Source organism: Manis pentadactyla, chromosome 5, assembly GCF_030020395.1.
Source record: "Manis pentadactyla isolate mManPen7 chromosome 5, mManPen7.hap1, whole genome shotgun sequence".
In the NCBI taxonomy this organism is placed as follows: domain Eukaryota; kingdom Metazoa; phylum Chordata; class Mammalia; order Pholidota; family Manidae; genus Manis; species Manis pentadactyla.
The window spans coordinates 18,772,065-18,792,864 of NC_080023.1; the positions used below are offsets into that span (position 1 = coordinate 18,772,065).

The 20,800-nt window shown below is 39.6% G+C and overlaps 1 protein-coding gene across 5 annotated transcripts in view; it reads right to left on the reverse strand.

The window, feature by feature from the left end:
- The window catches only part of PPARGC1A (PPARG coactivator 1 alpha), a 620,182-nt gene that overhangs the window by 81,722 nt on the left and 517,660 nt on the right, over positions 1–20,800 (reverse strand). For 4 of the 5 annotated variants that reach the window (XM_057502134.1, XM_057502133.1, XM_036921007.2 and 1 more), the window contains one exon: positions 11,216–11,395. In XM_057502134.1, coding sequence (XP_057358117.1) covers positions 11,216–11,395 — 180 coding nt within the window. Of the gene's footprint in view, positions 1–11,215; positions 11,396–16,391; positions 16,564–20,800 lie in introns of those variants that run through there. The other variant, XM_036921006.2, reaches the window with a different exon arrangement.

Here is a 20,800-nt window from a genome sequence, read left to right on the forward strand (position 1 = left end):
GGGCGGGGGAACCTGAGCTCAACATTACTGCAAGCCTGAATATGACTCTATTTATGTGACAAGTTGACAACATACAATTTCATGCTTGTTGAACTGATCGGCGTTATATATTCACTGTGAATATTATGAAGCCTCACCATTATAAATATGAAACAGTATACACTTATTCAAAATAACTCCAGCAGTGGGAATTTATAGCTTGGTTGTTTGTGTTCTTAGGAAGTCCAAATGCCACCTTAAGAAGCAGCAGCGCGCAGAAACAGATGTGCGGTGTGACTGCGACCAAAATGGGTTGACGATGACCTACGTGAAAGCAGGCTATTACATTTTGGTCTGCATGGCAGCTGACACTGGTTTGTATTTAGATATGTGACTCCTGAGAACACTGTGTCCTTAAAGCTCTGTTTAAACATGGGCCAAGACATTTGTCTACCGGACTGATTATTTTACCACCCTTCTGTGGCAAGTATCACTTTTTTTTCCCTAAAAAAAAAAGGCATGTGAATGTGTGCACACACACAGGCAGGCACACATTTCCACTGCACTGGGTAAAGTTACAGCAAATACTTTAAACCTTGGTCATGTCAGGTGAATGTTGGCATGAGTTCTAGAATGCCTGCGTAACAGGATTGTACCACTTTCTCGATCAGGTGCCTGGGAACGAGACAAAGACCACAAACTCTCATATCATAACCTGCCCCAGCAACTGTTTTTGGTCAGGTATTTTTCCTCCTCTTCTCTCTCCCCTCCCTTTCTTTCTCTTAGCAAGCTTCAACCGATTTGCAAGTGTTGGCTTCCACAAGGACAAATTTGGAAGAGTGAAGAACAACACAATTTATCCAAATGTGGAAGGAAAAGAAGGAACCAGGCGCCTTGCTAAAGCTAGATACCAAAAATTTGCATAAGAAGCTTTCCAACAACAGAAGTGCTATTCGGAACAAAATAAATTGCTTGTATTGTATGCAGGGGTACAAACCTTGACCGAGTTTGTGGTTGCTTCCCTGCTCATATGCTTCTTAAGTGCACCCAGATACTCCTGCTAAGAAGTTCCATGCAGTGGCCCTCTGTAGATAGACCTGAAAAGGTGGCTGTTTATTTATTTATTTGTTATTTAATTTAATCATTTGTTTTTAGGTCAACCTAAAAAGGCTATTGCTTACATAGGAGTCTTCAACATCTTTACTGGACTGTTAAAAAATAAATCCCAAACATCTGAAATATAAATTAAGTGGTTTCAGGATTTTCTAGTAATCATTTTGTTTCCTTTTTATTAGTTTATCCGCTTCATATTAGGTACCAACCCCTAGCTCTTGGTTTGAGATCTAGCAAAAGATCAGTGACTAGAATCCTGGATGTCTTTGGAAACATTTTAATTAGAGTGTTTTGGGACTTCCACTCTAACGAAGTTTGCTGTCTAAAATCAACATCACTTTTTACTCTTCCTGTTGGACTGAAGTGAAAGCATTGTCGGTCTGTCTAGTGAATCCAACCCACAAGATAACACAATCACATACATTCATTTCTCAGGGACCTTGGTGGTTCTTATCTCCTTGCTTTTATGATCTCTTATGAACAGCCAGGAATGGCAATTTGCAGCCTGTTTGTAAAGCCATCTTTGTCTGAACCTAGCCTTCTCCTCTTTTATCACACAGTGATATTCTGCAGCTAAATCCCATTCGCCACAGCAAAATATGCTCCAAGCACTATTTTAGAGTAATGTAAGTATTCTCCTTGTGTATGGAACATATCAAACATGTAATGGAGGGCAATTATCATTTCAATGAACTATTTATTAATAGAAGATGGTCTGTGCTTTGCTCAGATTTATTGATATGCCGCCCACTGTACATTGTAGCCTGAAGCTATTTAGTTCACGGTCATCAGCATCTCAGACGAGCAGCTCTGCAGTGCACACAGCCCCAGTTCTTCTGTGTGCTTTGCTCAACTTTATTTTACCATTATATCACCTAGAACATTAAACACAATGCTCGAGTTCTGTGCTAAATCACAATTGTTTCCTATTAAGTGTTCCAAGCTACCCATTTTTATTAATAGTTACTTTATTAAATCCTTAATAACATAGATAGAAGAGTTAGTTAATTTGTGTGTTGAGCCATGGATGTTAATTTGTAAACATAATAACATACTGCAATCATTTGCATAATAGCATTTTAATCTTTTTAGTAAAAGCTGTAATTCCCTACAAAGTACACTGCAGTAGAAACTAAGTGACTATTGGTAATAATACAAAAGGCCTTAAAATTCTGATCCTATTATAGTGTTGGAACATACCCAAACTGCTTCCATAATCTCTGAAATGTTACTGTTCTCTGATTTAGGTGTCTGTGTCAAGAATAAAAATGAAGTGTAACTGGTAGCAGTAGACTATTTCCTAAATGTAATTTAGTATTCACTAAGCACCAGCACTTTGCAAATAGCTTAGAGGCTTTCCTTCAAAGTTCAGAGCTCCAGCTATGCATACTGTGGGAGGAACACCAAGAAGTCCCTCTCAACACCGTTGTGCTGAAGACCAGGCTCTGAGAAATCACTGCTGACTGGGCACAGGGGAAGGGCACTGCCCACGTAGGATTTGGCTGCTGCGTCTTCTACCTTCTCCCTGCCGCACCAGCCTGCTGAACCTCCTTGAGCCGACTGCCTCTGAGCAGAAGTTTGGGAGAAAATGAAAAAGTGGGGGAAATACTTAACGAAGTTATTTCTGGGAAAAAAAAAAAAAAATTATAAGGAGCTTGATTTCTAGAGCCCATTAGCACCAATCACAATACCGGCCAAAAGAAAAAAGGAGGAAAAAAAAAGGTTAGTTGTTTAAAAGTCAGGCCAAGTCATTTTACGCAAGATCTGGTAACTCATTAATCCATCCGGCCATAGACCTTGAATGAATAACTTGCAATAGTAATGGAGATGGGCAGGTCTACAAAGTATTAGTGTTTAGAATCCAAAACTATGCAAATTATTCTATCATATTGGAACAGAAAAGGCACACAAGTATCTCCTATCATTGTTTTGGGACAAATGGCAAACGGATAAGAAGTCATTTATCTTCATAAAATTTTGCCCTTGCCAAGAATAACAGTGTGTATTTCATTGTGTCTCTCTCACCCCTTTTCCCTTGCTTTCATTCTAGCTACTTGTAATTCAGCATCTTTGGCAGGCTACAGGAAAACAGTATTCTGCTTTGCTTTCAAACTATACCTCAGAGCTCACAATCTTGAAAGTAACCTCAGAGGTTAAAGAAGAAGAAGAAAAAAAACCAGTCTTTACAAAATTGTTTTACATCACAGGCAGTTCATTTTATAAAACCCACAATAAAAGTTTTCATTGCTAAAAGAATAGGCACATAATTATAGAGACAAATTAACCTTGTTAAAAATGTGAAGTCTGGGGTAGGGAGCACTAGAAGCACAATTTGGCTCTCCGTTTAACAACGTGTTCTTTAAAGTTCATCGTTTTATCTGCTTTGTGGGCTGATCTCATTCAGAGGTGAGCCATCTGCTGGGCTGTTTCCACGACATCACACAGAGATACGGGGATGTGGACAAACAGACATTGACATGTGTAAGGTTACTACACAAGCACACATAGCTGCTATACAAATAGACAGTTTGTCCAGTGTGGCATCCTGAATCTTGATTACTTTAACCTAGACTAATATCATTAGAGTAAATCTAAGCAGCAATGAGCCACTTTTTCCTGACTCCCCTCCAAGTTTTCCTCTTTGTGAATATGGGTCTCCACTTTTCTAGCTCTGAGGAAGTCCAGGTGAAGTAATTTTTAGTTAAATGGCATACTTAAGAGTCCAGGAGGTAGAAAAAGCCTAAAATACACCCAGAATATGTCTTACCTACTTCTTGGAGTGCCCGATTATCCAACGTGAAATAGTGGATCTCTACCCAGAAAAACACTAAACAGTACATTCTACAATCACTGTGCCTAATTAAACATATAGATTCTCACTTTCCAAATTGCAAATGGCTAAGAACCGGATCGACTTCCATGAAAAACAGCAGCCAACCTCATCTCTTGTAACCATAACTTACATTAACAAAAGCAACCACCAGGGAAGTTGGTGATGGTAAAAGTCTGTCATGTAACCAGCATCCTGTGACTTGCTATTTATTAGTAGGGGTTGATGCCAGTAGACATAGCCCTGGGGGGAAGAACTCCTGAGCCATATTTTTCCAGTGGTCAGTATAATGGCAGGGAGGAAAGAGGGTGATAAAACACAGATGTTCCCAAGATAAACTAGATGTTATCAAGGCAAGAAGTCTAAAATATTTTAGTCTTTAACTGAGGTGTGCAGATGAAAACACACACACACAACACTATTTAGTTGCCCTGCAAGATAAGCTGACAGTAGAAGTTGGAAATAAAGCAACACACAGGCTGGGTCAGATTGTTGCTTCCTGATTTGTGACTTTCTGAGATGAACATCTAGCTGATTTATACCCAGAATTTGGAATTCTGTGGTAGACTGCAAATGCAAAGATAAGTACAACATAAATTTTTAAAATACTCCATAAGTCTCCACGAGTTTCAACATTCTTCAATGTTCTTATGTTACAGCCAATTATCTCCCCACTTAAATGGCTATTATTTTCTTACTTGAAGTCTATGTTCTCCATAAGTGTCATTACCAAGTGTGGCAAAAATCTGGTTGTGGGCCATAAATTTAATTTAAATGACAAACATCTATTGATTGCAAATTGAAAATTCCAGAAATCTTGAAGAAGTGATTATTGCGAAGTAATTCAGCCTCTCCACATAACAAAGGAGAATTTATTCTCTGATGATTAAATTAAGGTGAGGTTGTTTTGACACAGTTTTTTTTCTGTTTGTTTTGTTAAAATTCTAAGAGGTTTGCCATTCATAGAAAAGTCTGCCTGACCACAGACACAGTCAGAAGCAGAAATTCATTACCATGGAAGGCTGCAGAATTTCCTCCAAGGAGACAAGTGAAAGAAAGCAGACACCACGTAAATTTGTGGATTGGGTTAAATATGTTCTGCCCCTGAGGCAGCAGGGAGATGGAGAGCCCCTTTGTAAAATGACTCAAGTCTCAGAAAGCACTTCAGCTCCTAAAGGTGAGCAGAAACTCAACTAGGAGGAGATCCAAGAAGTTCTAATTCTCTGTGGAATATTTTTGAGTTAGCATTCTTCACCACCTCCCTGTTAACCGAACCCATATTCATCAGAGCTGATGGAATTTTCCTTGAAGGTGCTTCAAGTTTCTGTTCCCTGGACGCTGTCCCCTCTGCTGTCACCTTGGCCCCTCGCTGCATGTGCATCGCATGGGGTTCGGAACGCAGTGGGACCTGCTGTCAGATCTCCCCTACTTCCTGCCTGCCCATAGCTCTTAGGGCTATCAGAATGATCACGCTTAAGTTCCATCTCCATTACATGGCTCTCCTGTTAGAAATCTTCTGTGCCACCCTAATTCCTACCGCATAAACTCTAACCACCTCCAACTGTGTTCTCTGGCCTGCCTTAATTTTGTGGTCACCCTAAAGCCAAACTTATTTTTCCCACTCTTGTTTCCATCAATAGGTATTTGCTTTGAGCATACCAAGTTCCTCACCTTCATAATGCCTCTATAAGAACACTTTACTCTGATTCTCTTAACAGCCTTGGTGGTGCTTTTCTTGCTGACTCCCTCTGTAGCTAGGATACACATATACATGTATACACATACCTGCCTATACACATGTGTACACATAGTCTTGCAATATTTGCCAGTTGCTAATATATATAACATATATAACCCCATGTATATAAATATACATGTACATATTTACATGTATGCACACAGTCTTACATTGTTCACCCACTGCTAACATATGTGAATATATACATAGGTATGTATATCTGTATACACAGTCTTTCATTGCTTGCTAATTGTTTCACATTTCTTTATTTAATTTTCCAAATTAGGTTTACAGTATTTAGGAAACACATCTTCTGTGTTTTATATGTCATCCTCACGTTACCTAACATAGTTCACTGCATCAATAAATATGAAGTGGTCAGTTCATTCATTGTATTGCATGTATTTATTGAGCACTTAGTTTCTTCTGTTTCCTAAGAAAACATCTAGAAAAACTTCATTGAACCAGACAAGCAGGTTCCCTGCTTCTAAAATCTTACAGTCTTTTGAGCAGTCAAGATTTGATTTTTTAACTTAATTGTAAGTACATAATATATGCCCATATTTCAGAAAAAAGTACAATACAACTGAAAGTCAAAAAGAAGTACAGAATCATCTACATGCCCACCCAAATAATCAAGTAATCTTGAAGGCTTCCATCCCCCATTCCTCTGGGGGCATATAGCAGTACGCTTTATAGACAGAGCAGGAAACCTCCCCCACCCTTTTTCTCCTAGGAAACTTAACAGTATCAGACCTTCAAGAGTTCCAGTAATTACCCAACATGAATGCTGGCTTACAGCTGTGAGCCCTTCTCTCCCCATCAGCAAAAGCAGGCCTCAGAAGATATTATGAGTAATGACTCCAAGACAACTACATTCTCACCTGCTCTGTCCTACAGAACCCCAAGTAGCTGCATTTAGACGCAACAGACAGATGAATGAAAGACGCCCATCAGGTTGTATTACAGAGCCATTAAAGCAGACGTTAAGATAAAGCAGGGACAGGGTGGCCCACAGCGGCCCACAAGGGCCAATGTGCTATTTAAACTAACTCCATGCCACCCATCTTTACACACTGCCATGCTGTAAAAGTAGCCCTTTATTCTCCTCCTTCAAACAATGCACAAAGGCAAGAGAGGGAAGGAAGTTATGTTGCAATATTCTGAAACATAAATCTTGCTACCAGCCAGTCCAGGGACAGCATCCTGTTTTCCTGACACATGGATCAGATCCACTAGAGGCTGCACCTATAAACCTGTGTCCTGTTTTTCTAAGTGGCTCCTGAATAATACCTGGTCACCTGCATTTACACATCCAAACATAGGTTGTGCAAGCAGAGATTGTGTTTGTGTGTCCAGTTACTCAACCAGCATGGACAACTGTGTGTTCGCACACCTTGTGCCCACAGAGGAATTCACTCGTCGCCGAACTGTAACATTCAATTGTACTCTTTTCTTTTTTCATCCACAGTTAATTAAAATTAAACTTAGATTCAAATGTATAGAAGAGGCCAAAGGAAGACATTTCGATTAACTTCCCACATTTTAACATTCTGCTGTACTGTCTGCAGCTCTAAACACCACTTTCTTTCTGCATTGATTAGAATTCAGAAAACCTGTGGCCAGTTTCCAACGTTCTACTTGAGTCAGGGAAAAGTGTTTAACTATCGGTGCCTTATTTTATTCTGGGAATCTGAGGGAGATAATGCTTGATATTGGCAGATCAGAGGTGGCAGAAACCGTGACTGTTTGGCCTGCTCAAGTACAAGGCTGTCCCAAACGTGATGAGGTAGGGCTTTGAGACCTGGAAGTGAGCGCCGGTGAAAGTCCACTGGGAGAGGTTTAAAGGCACAGGCTCTGGGAAATGGCTTCAGGGAAATGCAGCTGTGGTAGAAGCAACACAAAACTGTAGCCATTCAAGGGTTATTTTCTTGCACATGGACCTTCTTCACAAGGGGAGACACAATTTGAGAATTGCACCTATGTTCAAAGCACACTCTTTTTCCCATTATAGAAAAGCTGTCTGAGCTTAACGCTAGAGGGCAAAAAGTAGAGTATCCTCCCCGTATGCAAATGCTCAGGAAGCTGCCTCTGTTTGTCACAGTATTGCCACGGAAGGCCTTACCCTTTGCAAAGACAAAGAAAAATGGGTGTTGTGACACCAGAAAAACTGTTATGAGGACTTATCTAAACAGTCACTTTTGCTATCTGTCACTACGTGAATTCCTGACATATCAGTCCCGAGGCCCTGAGCATCCTGATAATTCTGTGTACCTTCTGGTTCTTCATATTCTGTACCTTCACTATATTTGCTCTCAGAAAGCTGACGTCTTCCTTAGTGTTTTATAAAGGGTAATTTCAGTGACTTTCTTGCAAATAGGGTTCCTCAGCTTCAGCACAATTGTTATTTGGGGCCAAACAGTTCTTTGCTGTGGGGGCTGTCCAGCATATTGTCAGGTATTCAGCAGCAGTCCCGGTCTCCACCCACTAAATGCCAGGAGCAACCTCTTGCCCCCAGTCCTAACAATCAGACGCAGCTCCAGACATGGCTTAATGTCCCCAGGGGTGTGAAAATGCCTCCAGTTGAGAGTCACTCTTTGAAAATGATTTAATGAGAGACTAAATGAAATGAACCCCTTGTGTTTTAGAGCATTGAAAACAATTCTATCAATGGTAAAAAGTTATAGAAGGACACAAAAGGGTGTATTTGTGTAAATGAGCATCTCTACATAACTAAACAAAGTCTCCCGAAGGTATAAACGAGAAGCCCCTCATGCAGGTGCCGCAACACAAAATATGGGGACACAGGGTCATGGAGAAAGTTGTCTGTTCTGTATCTGGCCCACCAGGAAGGCACTGACTACAAAACTTTCAGTCTCCCCCAACCTTTCAGCCACCCCCTCACCATCATCACAAAATGCATGGCATCCACCCAACATGGAATAGGAGATTTTTAGATAAGAGGTCTATAGAGATGGACATTTTTTAAAGTGCTGTTTATTTAATGCAGCATGACTTAAAATGGGCCTGTAACCTGACAAGTGTACTGAATGAGGAATGTTCAGTTTACCAGTTCTAACCAGCCAAGTCCTCACATGAACTTTCTAAGACCCGGCTGAGTAGCCTGGGAAAGTAGAACAAACCACAGACTTTCAAGATTTCCTTCCCCTCTGCCTTCTCCCAGCCCTAACCTCACTATCTTCCAAGACCCGTTCAATGCTCCAGATAGACTATAAAATCTCAGTCATTGACAGACCCTACAGCCACCTCAGATCATCAGCTATCCCTGCTTCCATGTCAACTAACACTGAAAGGAAAGATTATGTTCTATTTTTAAATATATTGAGTGAAGAAGCAGCTTGATATGTCTTTGTAAAGAATAGCTGTCACCCAAACCCACTGTTACTCTATTTTTAATCAATGATATAGACTTTGAATCAGATCAGTTTTGGGTTCAAACCCCAAGTCTTTGTCAACTGTGTGATTTGGGGGAAATCACTCACCCTCTCTGTGACTTAAGCTCTGAGACTGTCTGCATATATATAATAGGAATCATAATGATGGTACAGAAACAAGGTGTTAATTGGAGGCGTGAGTGAGCCAAAATATCAACCACTATTATTACTATTACAGTTATAAGTATTACTATATTCATCATTCACCCATTATTCAAAACATTTATTTAACACCTTCTATGTGCTGGGTGCTGGAAAAACCCAGTAAATACAGTAAAATTGGTTTTCTTAATGACTCTATAAACATTTATTCGATGCCTTTTATGGGCTGGGTGCTGGAAAAACTCAATAAATATTGTAAAATTGGCTTTCTTAATGGCTCAAGGTTTCAACCATATAACCCTGAAGTATAAGAAATGTCTCTGTTGGTGGATAAAAAACAGATTTAAATGCTTTGTATGGAGCCTGCCACATATTAGGGAGAAAATATTAGATATGTTGACGGTGCTCATGGTCGTGATATTGAAAACTAGTTGATTTGACAATCCTTATTCAATTCACTTGCCAGAGTACCACTTAATGTTTGTACCTATAAGAAACCATTTATTCTCAAGTAAGTAAGTACTGCTCTTGCGAGAAAGAATGTCTTTTCTCAAAGCAACACTTTAATAGGAGTAGGTTAACATTCTTTATTACAAGGGAGGCTTATAATAAAGGGTTTAGAGTCTGGTAGGTAATTCTCACTACTTAAAGTTAAGTGAATTTTGACTAATTTTTAAGTAAATATAGACATGGGTTTAGAGATTTCTACAATACAGAGAAATCAGAGGTACAATAAAAAAATATAATAATAATTATAAAAACTGCTCACTTGAAATCTTCTGCATACGTGGATGTTTTATTGGCCTTGTCTAGCTTGGATTAACACATAGTCTACAGGCACACACCTGATCATCTACATTTGCTCTCTTACAACACTAAACTCTGTTTTCTACCTTTATCTTGTATCTACCTACCACTTCAGCATTTTATTAAAAATAATAATAATAAAGAGAAATGTGGTATCCACATATAAATCAAGTATAAAAATCAAATGAGTATTCATATTTGAACTGACTGTTTATAGTTCATAATGCGTGATCAAAACCGAAAGCTTCTGTGATGACTGCCCTTGTACTGTTCACCATGTAACTTATTCACTATGTAAGAATTTGTTCTCCATGTAAGAACTTGTTTGTTATGCCTCAGAAGATTGGAGACTGATGAAAATTAGGCTTGGGGTGGATTAATGATTGTGCATTGAGCATTGACTCCCCTATACAGAATTTTATTGTTGTTAACAACCATTTGATCAATAAATATGAGAGATGCCCTCACAAAAAAAAAAAGTATACACTTCCAATGGTAAAATAATAAGTAACCGGGATGTAATAAATACAGTCAAGATATTGTAACAGCTTGGTATGGTGATAGCTGGTACCTAGAATTGTCATGTATATAAATGTTGAATCACTATGTTGTACACCTGAAACTAATGTAATGTAATACTGTATGTCAACTACCCTTCAATTAAAAAAAAAAAAAAAAAAGTCTTTTAAAATTGTGGTAAAAACAAATAACATGACAACCACTGATCCAGCAATTTCATTTCTGGATATATATCCAAACCAAATAAAATCACTATCACACACAAAAAAAACTGCTCACTTACTTTGCAAAACAAAGGGAGAAATCTAATCCCTTGGTTAAAAAGAAATGCATTCTTTTACATTTTACATTAATTTATATTAGGCATCATTTTCTGTGGGAAATAGACAAGAATAAACAGGTTTAGACTTTTGCTCTTCTTTGTCACTAATTCTTTCACAATCCTTTAGTATTTCAACACACTGTAATGCACTCTGGTTGGGTCTCATTCTCAAAAAAAAAAAAAGTTTTTCAAACATTGCTTTTCCACAAAATAGGAAGCACCTAACTGTGATAAAATCTTTTGATGACAATCAAGTAAGAATCCATAAGGCTTTCAGGCCAATAATCATGTTAAGTGTGGCCTAAACCAAATTCAGTGAGAAATGAATTTTCACCAAAGAATGCCCTTACCTCAAATATGTTCGAAGGCTCATTGTTGTACTGATTGGATATTATTTCTGATTGGTCACTGCACCACTTGAGTCCACCCAGAAAGCTGTCTGTATCCAAGTCATTCACGTCTAGTTCAGAAAGGTCAAGTTCAGGAAGATCTGGGCAAAGAGGCTGGTCTTCACCAACCAGAGCAGCACACTGCAGGAGGCAGGGGGAAAGAAAAAAAACCCAGCTTTCATCAACTGCAGGAATTTATTAAACCGCAATAGCATGTGATAGGAGTTAAGCCTCGGTAATTCAAAGAAACCACTCAAGCTGGTTTCCAGGGTTTCAGTCACCAGAAAAAGCATCCTAAATTCTTTTACTCACTTTGCACCCATTCAATCCAAAAATCGACCTCTCCAAATTCATGGCAAATGCCATGCTTCCACGAAGCCTTCTCTGATTCTTCCAGCTGGAAATCAACTGGCTTTCTTTGTACCTTCTGATAGTTTGCCCTTACCAAGCTTCAAATTGTTTCTGGTTAGCTACATGCAAAGTTTCCCTCTACCTTTCGAGTATAATTCCTTGAGAAAAAGAGACAACTTTGATTCTTACCTGGGAATTGCCATCAAACATAATAGAGACAAAACAAGCAACTAATAAGTGCAAAACAGAAGATAAGAACCCTACTAGGAAAATTTCTCCACTGAGGCTTTTAACCATTATAAACCACATAAGTCATTTAGCAACTAATGATGCAAGCCCTTCAACTTGTCTTTGGTTCTCTTGAACTGTTATGTAAAACTTCTACTCTTATTTGATTTTTCATGAGCTTGTGAACTTTATCTTGAGCAGGCAAAATCAAGTTCCTTGAGATGAAGGACAAATATCACAGTTTTTTTAAATTATCTTTTTATCTTTCACTATGTGTAACTTGCAAGTCATGTGTGTTGGTGTGTGTGTGTGTGTGTGTGTGTGCCTATATTTGTGTATGTAGGACTATGCTGGGGATCACCTGATGTCTGGAAAGAAAAATCACTATAGCACACTGCAACTATGTTGTTTTCATCATTTATGCATTCCTAAACTATTGTCTAAGTGTCTTATAGAACTACTTCTCTTTGGAGTTTTAAAATGATTTCAATATATTGAGCACTTAAAATGTCCTACACTATGGCTGGGCTGCCTGTCACCGAGGTTATTTTAGACTGGCAAGTCTTTCACCTCCTAGATGGGAGCACATCTAGGGTCTTTTAAATGTCCCTCGCTGTGGCTTTTTGAGGGAAGTGGACCTCTTTACCAAAGAGGTGGTCTTCTAACTTGGAATTGGTAATCTGCCTGCTTGATTCCTCACTGTATGTCGTGAAGAACCCGCAGAAACTTCCTTTTGCCAAGGTCTGGTGATTCCAGAGCCCTAAGGACTTTATCCACCTGTAAACCAAGGTGTCTAACTTAGCAAGTGCACACTCCAAAGTGGTGTCACTGTGGCCCTACCAAGATCCGGAGACATGCTGTGGCGTTGTTCACATCCAGGCAGCAGTTGGGCATGAAGCTGAAGATCCTGCTTGACATTTAGGTTTTGAATAAAATAAGTTTTATGCGGATTTTTTTTTCTCAAGTACCCCTGTCATCCCTGGCAGGCTACATTACACGGGTCATATGCAGCAGCGTGATCACAAGCTTCACACTGAGAAGAAGCCACTGGGTAATGGAGTCAGCAGTTGGTAAGGGGAGACCAGGAGGGGCCTGAAAATCAGTGCAGTTCTTCCCGAAGACCACCAGGTCCCACACTGCAGGCACAGAGGTAGTGCAAAGAAAGGGCAATCCTTTCCACCTAAACTCTTTCCTTATCATTTTATTTTATCTTTCCTTTTTTATTATCTGAGTAAGCCCAAAGTTAGAGATCACTATACTTGATTCGGTTTATAAGTAAGCAGAAGTTGAGCGGTAGAGAAGATTTTGTTCTGTGCAGTGTTGATGTTTGGTTATGGGTGTAATGCCTCCCACTTTCCGTGCTTGCCCACGCTGCTTATCCTGCGAGCACCAACACACAGTGATAACTCTTCCACAACACGACCAATTCAGTGGCGAGGAGACAACTTTTTCAATGGTGCGAAAACTAGTAGGATTTCACTGGGGGATAGTCCTTTCAAGAAAAGCAGCATGAACAGCAAACAACAGCAACAAAAATCAAAAATAAGTTAGACAACAGGAGCTCTACATCTGGCTTCAGGTCCTGTTTGTGGAAAGTGTAACTTAGAAAACTGTGGCTTGGCATGCTCAAGTGCCGTCCCAGTGCGCGAGCAACTCTGGCCATCTCTCTCGTGAACTCTCCTCTCCAGACACGGCTTGCTCAAAGCCCTTTAACCTTTCAGAAATACATATTCTTAAGTAACTTTTGAAAACCACTGAAAAGACCAGACACATTTTTTGTGTTTTGCTACACTGTCATTCACATATGCCTTTGCATTTCTTTCCTTTCCTTTCTCTTTCTCTCATTTTTGCTTTTATGTTATGGTTGAAAAATGTGCACGTGCTCTTGCCCATGTTGACATGCTAATAAAATCAGTACTTGGGAATGCAGCATTATCCTGATAATCTAAAACACATTAGTGGCAGCAGGTGTTCCTGTTATTAATTTATATTTGGCCTTTGGATGATGCCAGACTTAACAGTCCGAGCCCTGTAACTGTCCTCATCTGACATGCTGATATTTACTGCTTCCCTATACATCAGTAACAGGTGTGCTTTATCGCAATTACAGAGACACATTCTACTGCCTTTTTGCAACTATGACAGCTATTTCACAACAGTAGCCTTAATTTTATAATAAGATTTAAGAGGATAAAGCAGTCACTAAACACAAAAGGCTAATTATTGTACGTTATTTCACCCCAACAGACTTTTCTCTTAGTTAAGGAGCAGACAATAAATTAGCTTAACTGCACTGATGATAATGAATCATTATAATTAAGTATAATTCCCCATTAACCTTTTGGAGGTTTTTGTGCCATTGATGGTAAATTTTAAAGAGAGAGAGAGAAGAAAGAGTGGACTTGGCCACATTAATTATATTAATGAAAAAAGAATCTTACTTCTTGGAAAAAAAATTAGTCAAGACAGGGGACAAGGGAGGAGGGCGGGGGGGCAGTAAAGAATGACGGTCTTAGTGCAGCGTATGTCATGTGAATTGTCTCTATCAATCTTAGTAACCTTATTGTACATCACCTTCATTAAACTGTGAAACACCGGGGACTCTGAGTAGCTATAGTGATAGTGGCCTTTATTAACCAATGTGCTGTCCTGTCATTATGTGCAAAAGGGCATAATACGTTTTAGGATGACAGCAAACATTAATGATTCAAAAAATGAAAGCTGCCTATGCTACCTGCTGCTCAGAATATTTTAGACAGGCGGAGGTGATTCCCAGAGCTGCCGCGACAAACGCAGAGCTTCGAGAAGCTTGCTGCCTACAGAGCACCAGAGAAGCCACTGGCCGGTCTTAGCTGACCGACCGACAACTCAATCCACGGCTGGACAATTAACCCGAGACCTAACCTCCTGAAGAAAAAAATAAAAGGGCCACCTGCTGTAAGTGGCTCTGACACTTATTTGAAAATGACTGCAGGAATTCCAAGGATTAAAATAAATCTTCCATATTTCCATATGATCTAGTTCCTCAATCAACTTCTAGCAGCATCAGGAATAATACATGATGGAAAAATGAAACTACAGCAGCTGAGACCCACAGTGCCAGCCAGACAGCCACCCACAGGACTCTCCGGCTACTCCGAGGCAGTGAGGACTCTGAAGCCACTCACAACCCTGACTCAGAACAGCTACAGGACATAGGAATTATCCATATCCATTCCACCTTACCAAGAAATCACAACAAGGTAAGAACAATCACAGTCCGCAAATACAATCTGCCAAGGCAGGAGAGGGCAATCAGAGCCAACATTTGCAAACCCAGCAAAGAGTTAAGAATCCAGGGCATGCCTCGCTAGATAGGAAAAATGCATTCACAGGCGGCCTTGGCCAAATTATTTTCACTTTAGATGTGTATCGCTGCACCACATGAACATCTTATTTAATCAAATCACGTGTGGCACTTGATCCTCCCCCTTACCCTACGTGCCCCCAGCTGCCCAGAGGAAGCACTTGCAGTCCTTTGCCAGATTCATTGTTAGCCGCTCAGAACCTCCGTGCAATTCAACTCGGGTCCATCTCATCACAGTCCACAGAAAGTTTCGCTTGTTTCCCAAGTTGCCCAAACTTTCCGAGAACATTCCATTGTGTTGAATGCAAACATGCCGAGGTCCTCTGTTCCTCCGCTAGTCACTCTAGGCTCCAGAGATTACGAGGAAACGGCTTGCTTTTTCCCCTCTGCATGAATTGTAGCCAGCAGAGACCGTGGAATTGATGTATTGCCGTCTATTTTTACACAAGCAGCAAGCAGCTCCACACACAGTCCTGCATAAACTCTATTCTCTCTCCGGCTTCAGGCAGCTCTCCGTGGTACAGAGAGATTTAACCATTGGCTTCCCTGCCACCAACGCTAATGGAAAACCTTGCATTGTAAGGCACATTTTTTTCATTTGCTGGCCCAATCTTTCAAACACATAGAGGAGAGGAATCAGCTTCGTTGTTTTCTGCTCCGTGGGAAAAGCAATCTAAAATAGCCCAGCAGGATTATTTAGGATTTTGTGAGTTCTCTGTCTGATGAACAGAGCGGGGGAAGGAAGGGGGGGTGGGGGTGGGAATCCGGACTAGAGTCAAAACTGACTATATTTGAGCACATCCATTTTAATATTTCTATCTTCATCTTATTATAAATAGAAATGGCATTTTTCCAACCAGGCCACTAAACACCACTGGAAAGACTTCAGCTTCTGATTCATATCAATATCTTAGAGCATAAATATTGCATATGAGTAGAAACAGAGCCAAAGGCACATGGAAAGAGTTTCCAACTGCAACAGATATGCATGACAGCAGCTAAGCTTTGATTTGCTCAAGGCATCTCTGAGTCACCTTAAAATAGCAAACTTATTGGAGTTAAGATAAGATTGAGATTCCCTTCCAAAAGCTCCTGCCGGGACTACTTTTCTGCCTCCTCTCCTCACCCAAGCCCTTCCCCCATTTCAGGAATAATTGCATCGCGAGGAAAGCCTCAATCCTGGCTGCAGTGCCGAGCCCAGCCCCAGCTCACCTCGATGTCACTCCATACAGAGTCCTGGTTGCACATGTCCCACGCCATCCAGCTCCTGAATGACGCTAGTCAAGCTTTTTCAACTCCAATCCACAGTGACACAGAGCACACACTCATGCAGGCGACCAGCCCCTTACTGAGAGTGAACTGAAGGCACCTGTCTTACTACAGTCCCCAGTCACATGACAAAGCTATTAAAAAGTAGGCTGGGCTGTCACTCACCCAGCCTCCCTTCTCCTGTGCAGCTTGCTGCTCAAACTCGTGACGTCACTCAAAGGCAGTCCTCTGCCTCAGTGAAGTAACGCTTTAAAAAAAAAAAAACAGAAAGAAGAAAGAAAGAAAGGAAACACTTGGACTTTTGGAGGCTTCAAGCATCATGCTGTGATTAAAGCCAGCTTTGAAAGCCTCAGACTCTAAACGGATCCCTGGCCATATAATAACTAAAATCCCCTGCAATCTTTTCTTAATGTATTTTCCTTCTAAAACAAGTAAGTGGCAAAGCTCCTGTTTCATGGCAGAGTAACTGTATTCTTTGCTAAAATGTGTACTCCCCAAGGACTTGAATTCTAAGACCTAAGTGTACTCTAGTTCGATTTGGGACTAAAGCAAGAGCGTTTCACATGATACATTTTTATGAGACAATTTCTGATTGAGAGAAATGTTTGAAAGCAGAGAATGGGACGTTCTTTTTTGCTTGTTTAATCAGCAGAAAAGCTTGTATTTGTTAAGGTCTAAACAAACTGTTCCACCCAGGAATCGGCTGTCCGGGCGGCAGTAGGGAATACCAGCTTCCGAAGTGTCACTGCGGTTTGCTTTGCTCCATATAAGGAGAACAAGCCACAAAACACCATCCTTTCAGGCTCCTTGTAATTATTTCCATTTCTTTCATAGGCTCCCAGAAAACAAGTGTTGGTAAATACGATCACTGCTGCCGTGTCCAGATCAGCTTAGTTTCCTACTGCCTTTTTTTTTTTTCATACCTGTAATATTTCCTAACTGCCTTAGGGTGCTTTTTAAAAATAAACACTGGATTCCAACTCTAGTGCCCTGGATTGTGCAGTTTGCATTTGAGATCAGGAATGTTCGTGGAGTAAGGGAAAAATACTGACACACTATTAGAAGAAATATTCATTTCTTGAGCTTTTTCAGTTTTTTATTTTTCAGCTTTTACCCTGGGACAATGAGGACTAAATGCAGGTGCAACTGTTTTATGATGACACTACATACTGAATACATAACAAACTCAAGGTATTAGACACCACCGAAAAACACTTCCCATAACACTACAGTGGTCTGATTTAACCCTTCCAAGTTCCAGAGACATGTACACAGGTACACATGTTTGTGCATACATATGCTTTTATAAAATTTTAAACCCAATATACTTTTAACATCAGCTCAATCCTTTTATTCGATCATAACTTATCTCACAAAATTCCCCAGGCATCTAAAAAATAATTTTAAAGCACGATTAATTTAATCTCCTATTCAAGTAAGATTCATGTAATGTGTTCTCTATTATCCATCACTTTATGAAGAAAAAAAAAAGTGGTGATTTGCTCTAACACATCTTCAATAAAAAGTTGCTCTAATAGTAAAGTGAAAGAATGAGAAAAACAATTTGTTTTTCTTCTTTCAGACCATATGTATTATAAAAGGTTTTCTACTCTGATATCTGCAACAAGTACCTAGTAAATGCCTAAATAATGTGATGAAATTGACAGTTTGTCATTACTGGAAAAAAAATGATTGCCCAAAGCTTTGATATTTTAAGTTAGCTGAATACATTTTAATGGCACATTTTCCCACCTACAAATAGTGGAAAATTACTGTAGTTTTAATTTTCTAAATCAAGAAAGAACAGGAAAATACAACCTTGGGAAGGCTTTTACACATGCAATTAGTGGCATTACTCGGCACTCTCCACAAAGAAACAGTAATTTTCTTCCCAATTATATTCTGATTTAATGTAAAACTATAGTAAATTATTAAAATTCAGGGCAAAGGTTATTGGCTGTACTCTCAACACAGTCAACTGTGAAATAATTTTGGTCACTTGACCAAGAAGAGTTGACATTTATTAATTATTATCAGGTAATCCCTGTGTCTGGATATTCTCTGATACTCTTAATTGTGCTCATCAAATGCTAGGCATCCATTATACATATTTTTAAATCCTTTTCACACCTGTTAGAGACATTCTTTACACTGGAACACTTTGTATTACTGTTTTTGATATTTTAACCTGCTCACAGGGTGGTGTTGGGGTTTTCTTGTTTTGTCTTTTTGACACCTAATTCCACTTTTTCTTAATCAAATCAGCACATCCACTGAAATCAGAGGTGGTTTTATATGCTTTTTTTTTTTTCCTCAACATTGCAAAGAGGGTTAGTAGGAATCAAAACATTGAAGTGATTTATAAACTACAGCATTTTTTCCCTTCAAGTTTCTATTATATAAACCATTAAATAGATTCTTGGGGAAAATTAGAGGACCTTCCACTGTATGTTTTTTAGTCTCAAAATCACTACTCTAATGAGAGGGATATTTTAGAGGTCTTACAATTTGGTTAATTAGCTCTTCAGATTAAAAATTCTCTTCTGTCCAGTTTTTTCTTTTCTCAGGAGAACATAAATTGTTAGTTGCTCACCAGCCTTGCTCTTTTCTGGCTTCCCGGGTGGTTTCTATATTTAATTCTCTCTCTGCCTTGACTGTGTCTCTTCCTCTCTCCCTGCAGCCCGCCTTTCACCGATTCCTCAACTCTGCCTCCAAGGTTTCCAAATGTTGGGTTTCAATCAACAAGGACCTATTGAAACCTCACTATGTCCACAGCAATGTGTTGCAAGGACTGCCAGGCAAGCATATGACATGGACACAAGGGCGCTCACAATTTTAGGGGGATGACAGCCCTTAAAAATGGAGACTGATTTGATATGACAAAAACAGTGTTACTTTGCTCCGTATCCAGATTCCCCTTCTCCTTCAAACACACCCTTTTTAGGTACAAGGTCCATTCACTAACCATTACAATTCACACCCAAATCAACCCCATTTTGTCTCAACAATAGAAAGAGGTATTTATTAACATCTGTTGAGTGCCCGCAGTGTTTCCATATCTACACAGAGCCTAGATTCCACACCACTGGAATTTCTCCCCTCAGTAGTTCTGTCAACCTTTCTCAAGGCTCCAGCATTAATGGAACAAAAGAATCTATCCTTAGAGTTTATAAAAAGAGAAAAATAGAACTTCAAGAGAATAATTCAATTCCGTGACAAAAATACTTGAGTAAGCACATAACATTTGGATTTTCTTCCCCTTGTCTGCCCCAAATTAAGGCTTTTCCTACTTCCCTGTTTCAGACAGCTGCCATTTCTAATAAATAAACACAAACTCAAATACCCAATCACACACTACCAAAGATAATTGGTTTTGACGTCATTATTATATGCAAGTGAGACCTTTGCCCATTTGCTTTTTATAAGCTTACAATAAACTATGTAAGAATAAATTAAAAGCTGAAACCTTTCAAGAAAGAAAAATGGAGAAGAAAACATATACAGCAAAGCTCCCATGGGCTAGGCATTAAGACCAGCATTGTATGTACCACATGCCAAGCAATTTAGTCCTCAAAACTACCCAATAACAATGTATTAGTGTACCCATTATATAACTGAGAAGACCAAGACTGAGTACAAGTTTAGGTAGTAGCGAAAAAGAGCATACAGATATCTGGAAACCCTTCTAGGAAGACCCAAAGTTTCATATGTAAAAATAATAGGCACTCCCAAATGAACAGCACAGCAAAGACCCCAGAGGTAACTTTATATCCAAGAGAGTGTCTACATGACCGGAAGCCAACATTCCTGGGAATGCTGCCTGCCTAGAGCATTCTTCCAGAAAGGAAAGGGATCTGCCCAGAATTGCTAATATTTTTAAAAGTTAATCATTGCTCACAGGCATTCAATTGCTTGCTTTGAATTCCTGGAGGGGCTAATTGATCCCAGTACCCCACGTCAGTTACTGAGCACACACTCCAGACCCTGGGACGTATTTGAAGCTGAGACTGTACAGGGCACAAAAGTTGGTAGTAGTGAACAAAGCACCTCGGGGGAAACAAACAGGAAAGTCACTGGATGGCTTTAATGCCTCCTAGCATTCGTTTATTTATTTACTTTGTTAATATACTAGAAGTGATATACTACCTCAGCAACACACCTCTCATTTCTAAGAAAACGTTCTGTAGACCGGCTCTACGCAACTGAGCCAGCCTAGATTTTAACACGGGCTTTAAAATCTGCCCCTGGCATTTTTCACATTAAAACAAACCAAAAAAAAAAAAAAAACATTAAAAATTAATCCAAGTCACAGTCATTTGGACTAATTTGAACACAAAGCAAGAAACATGCTT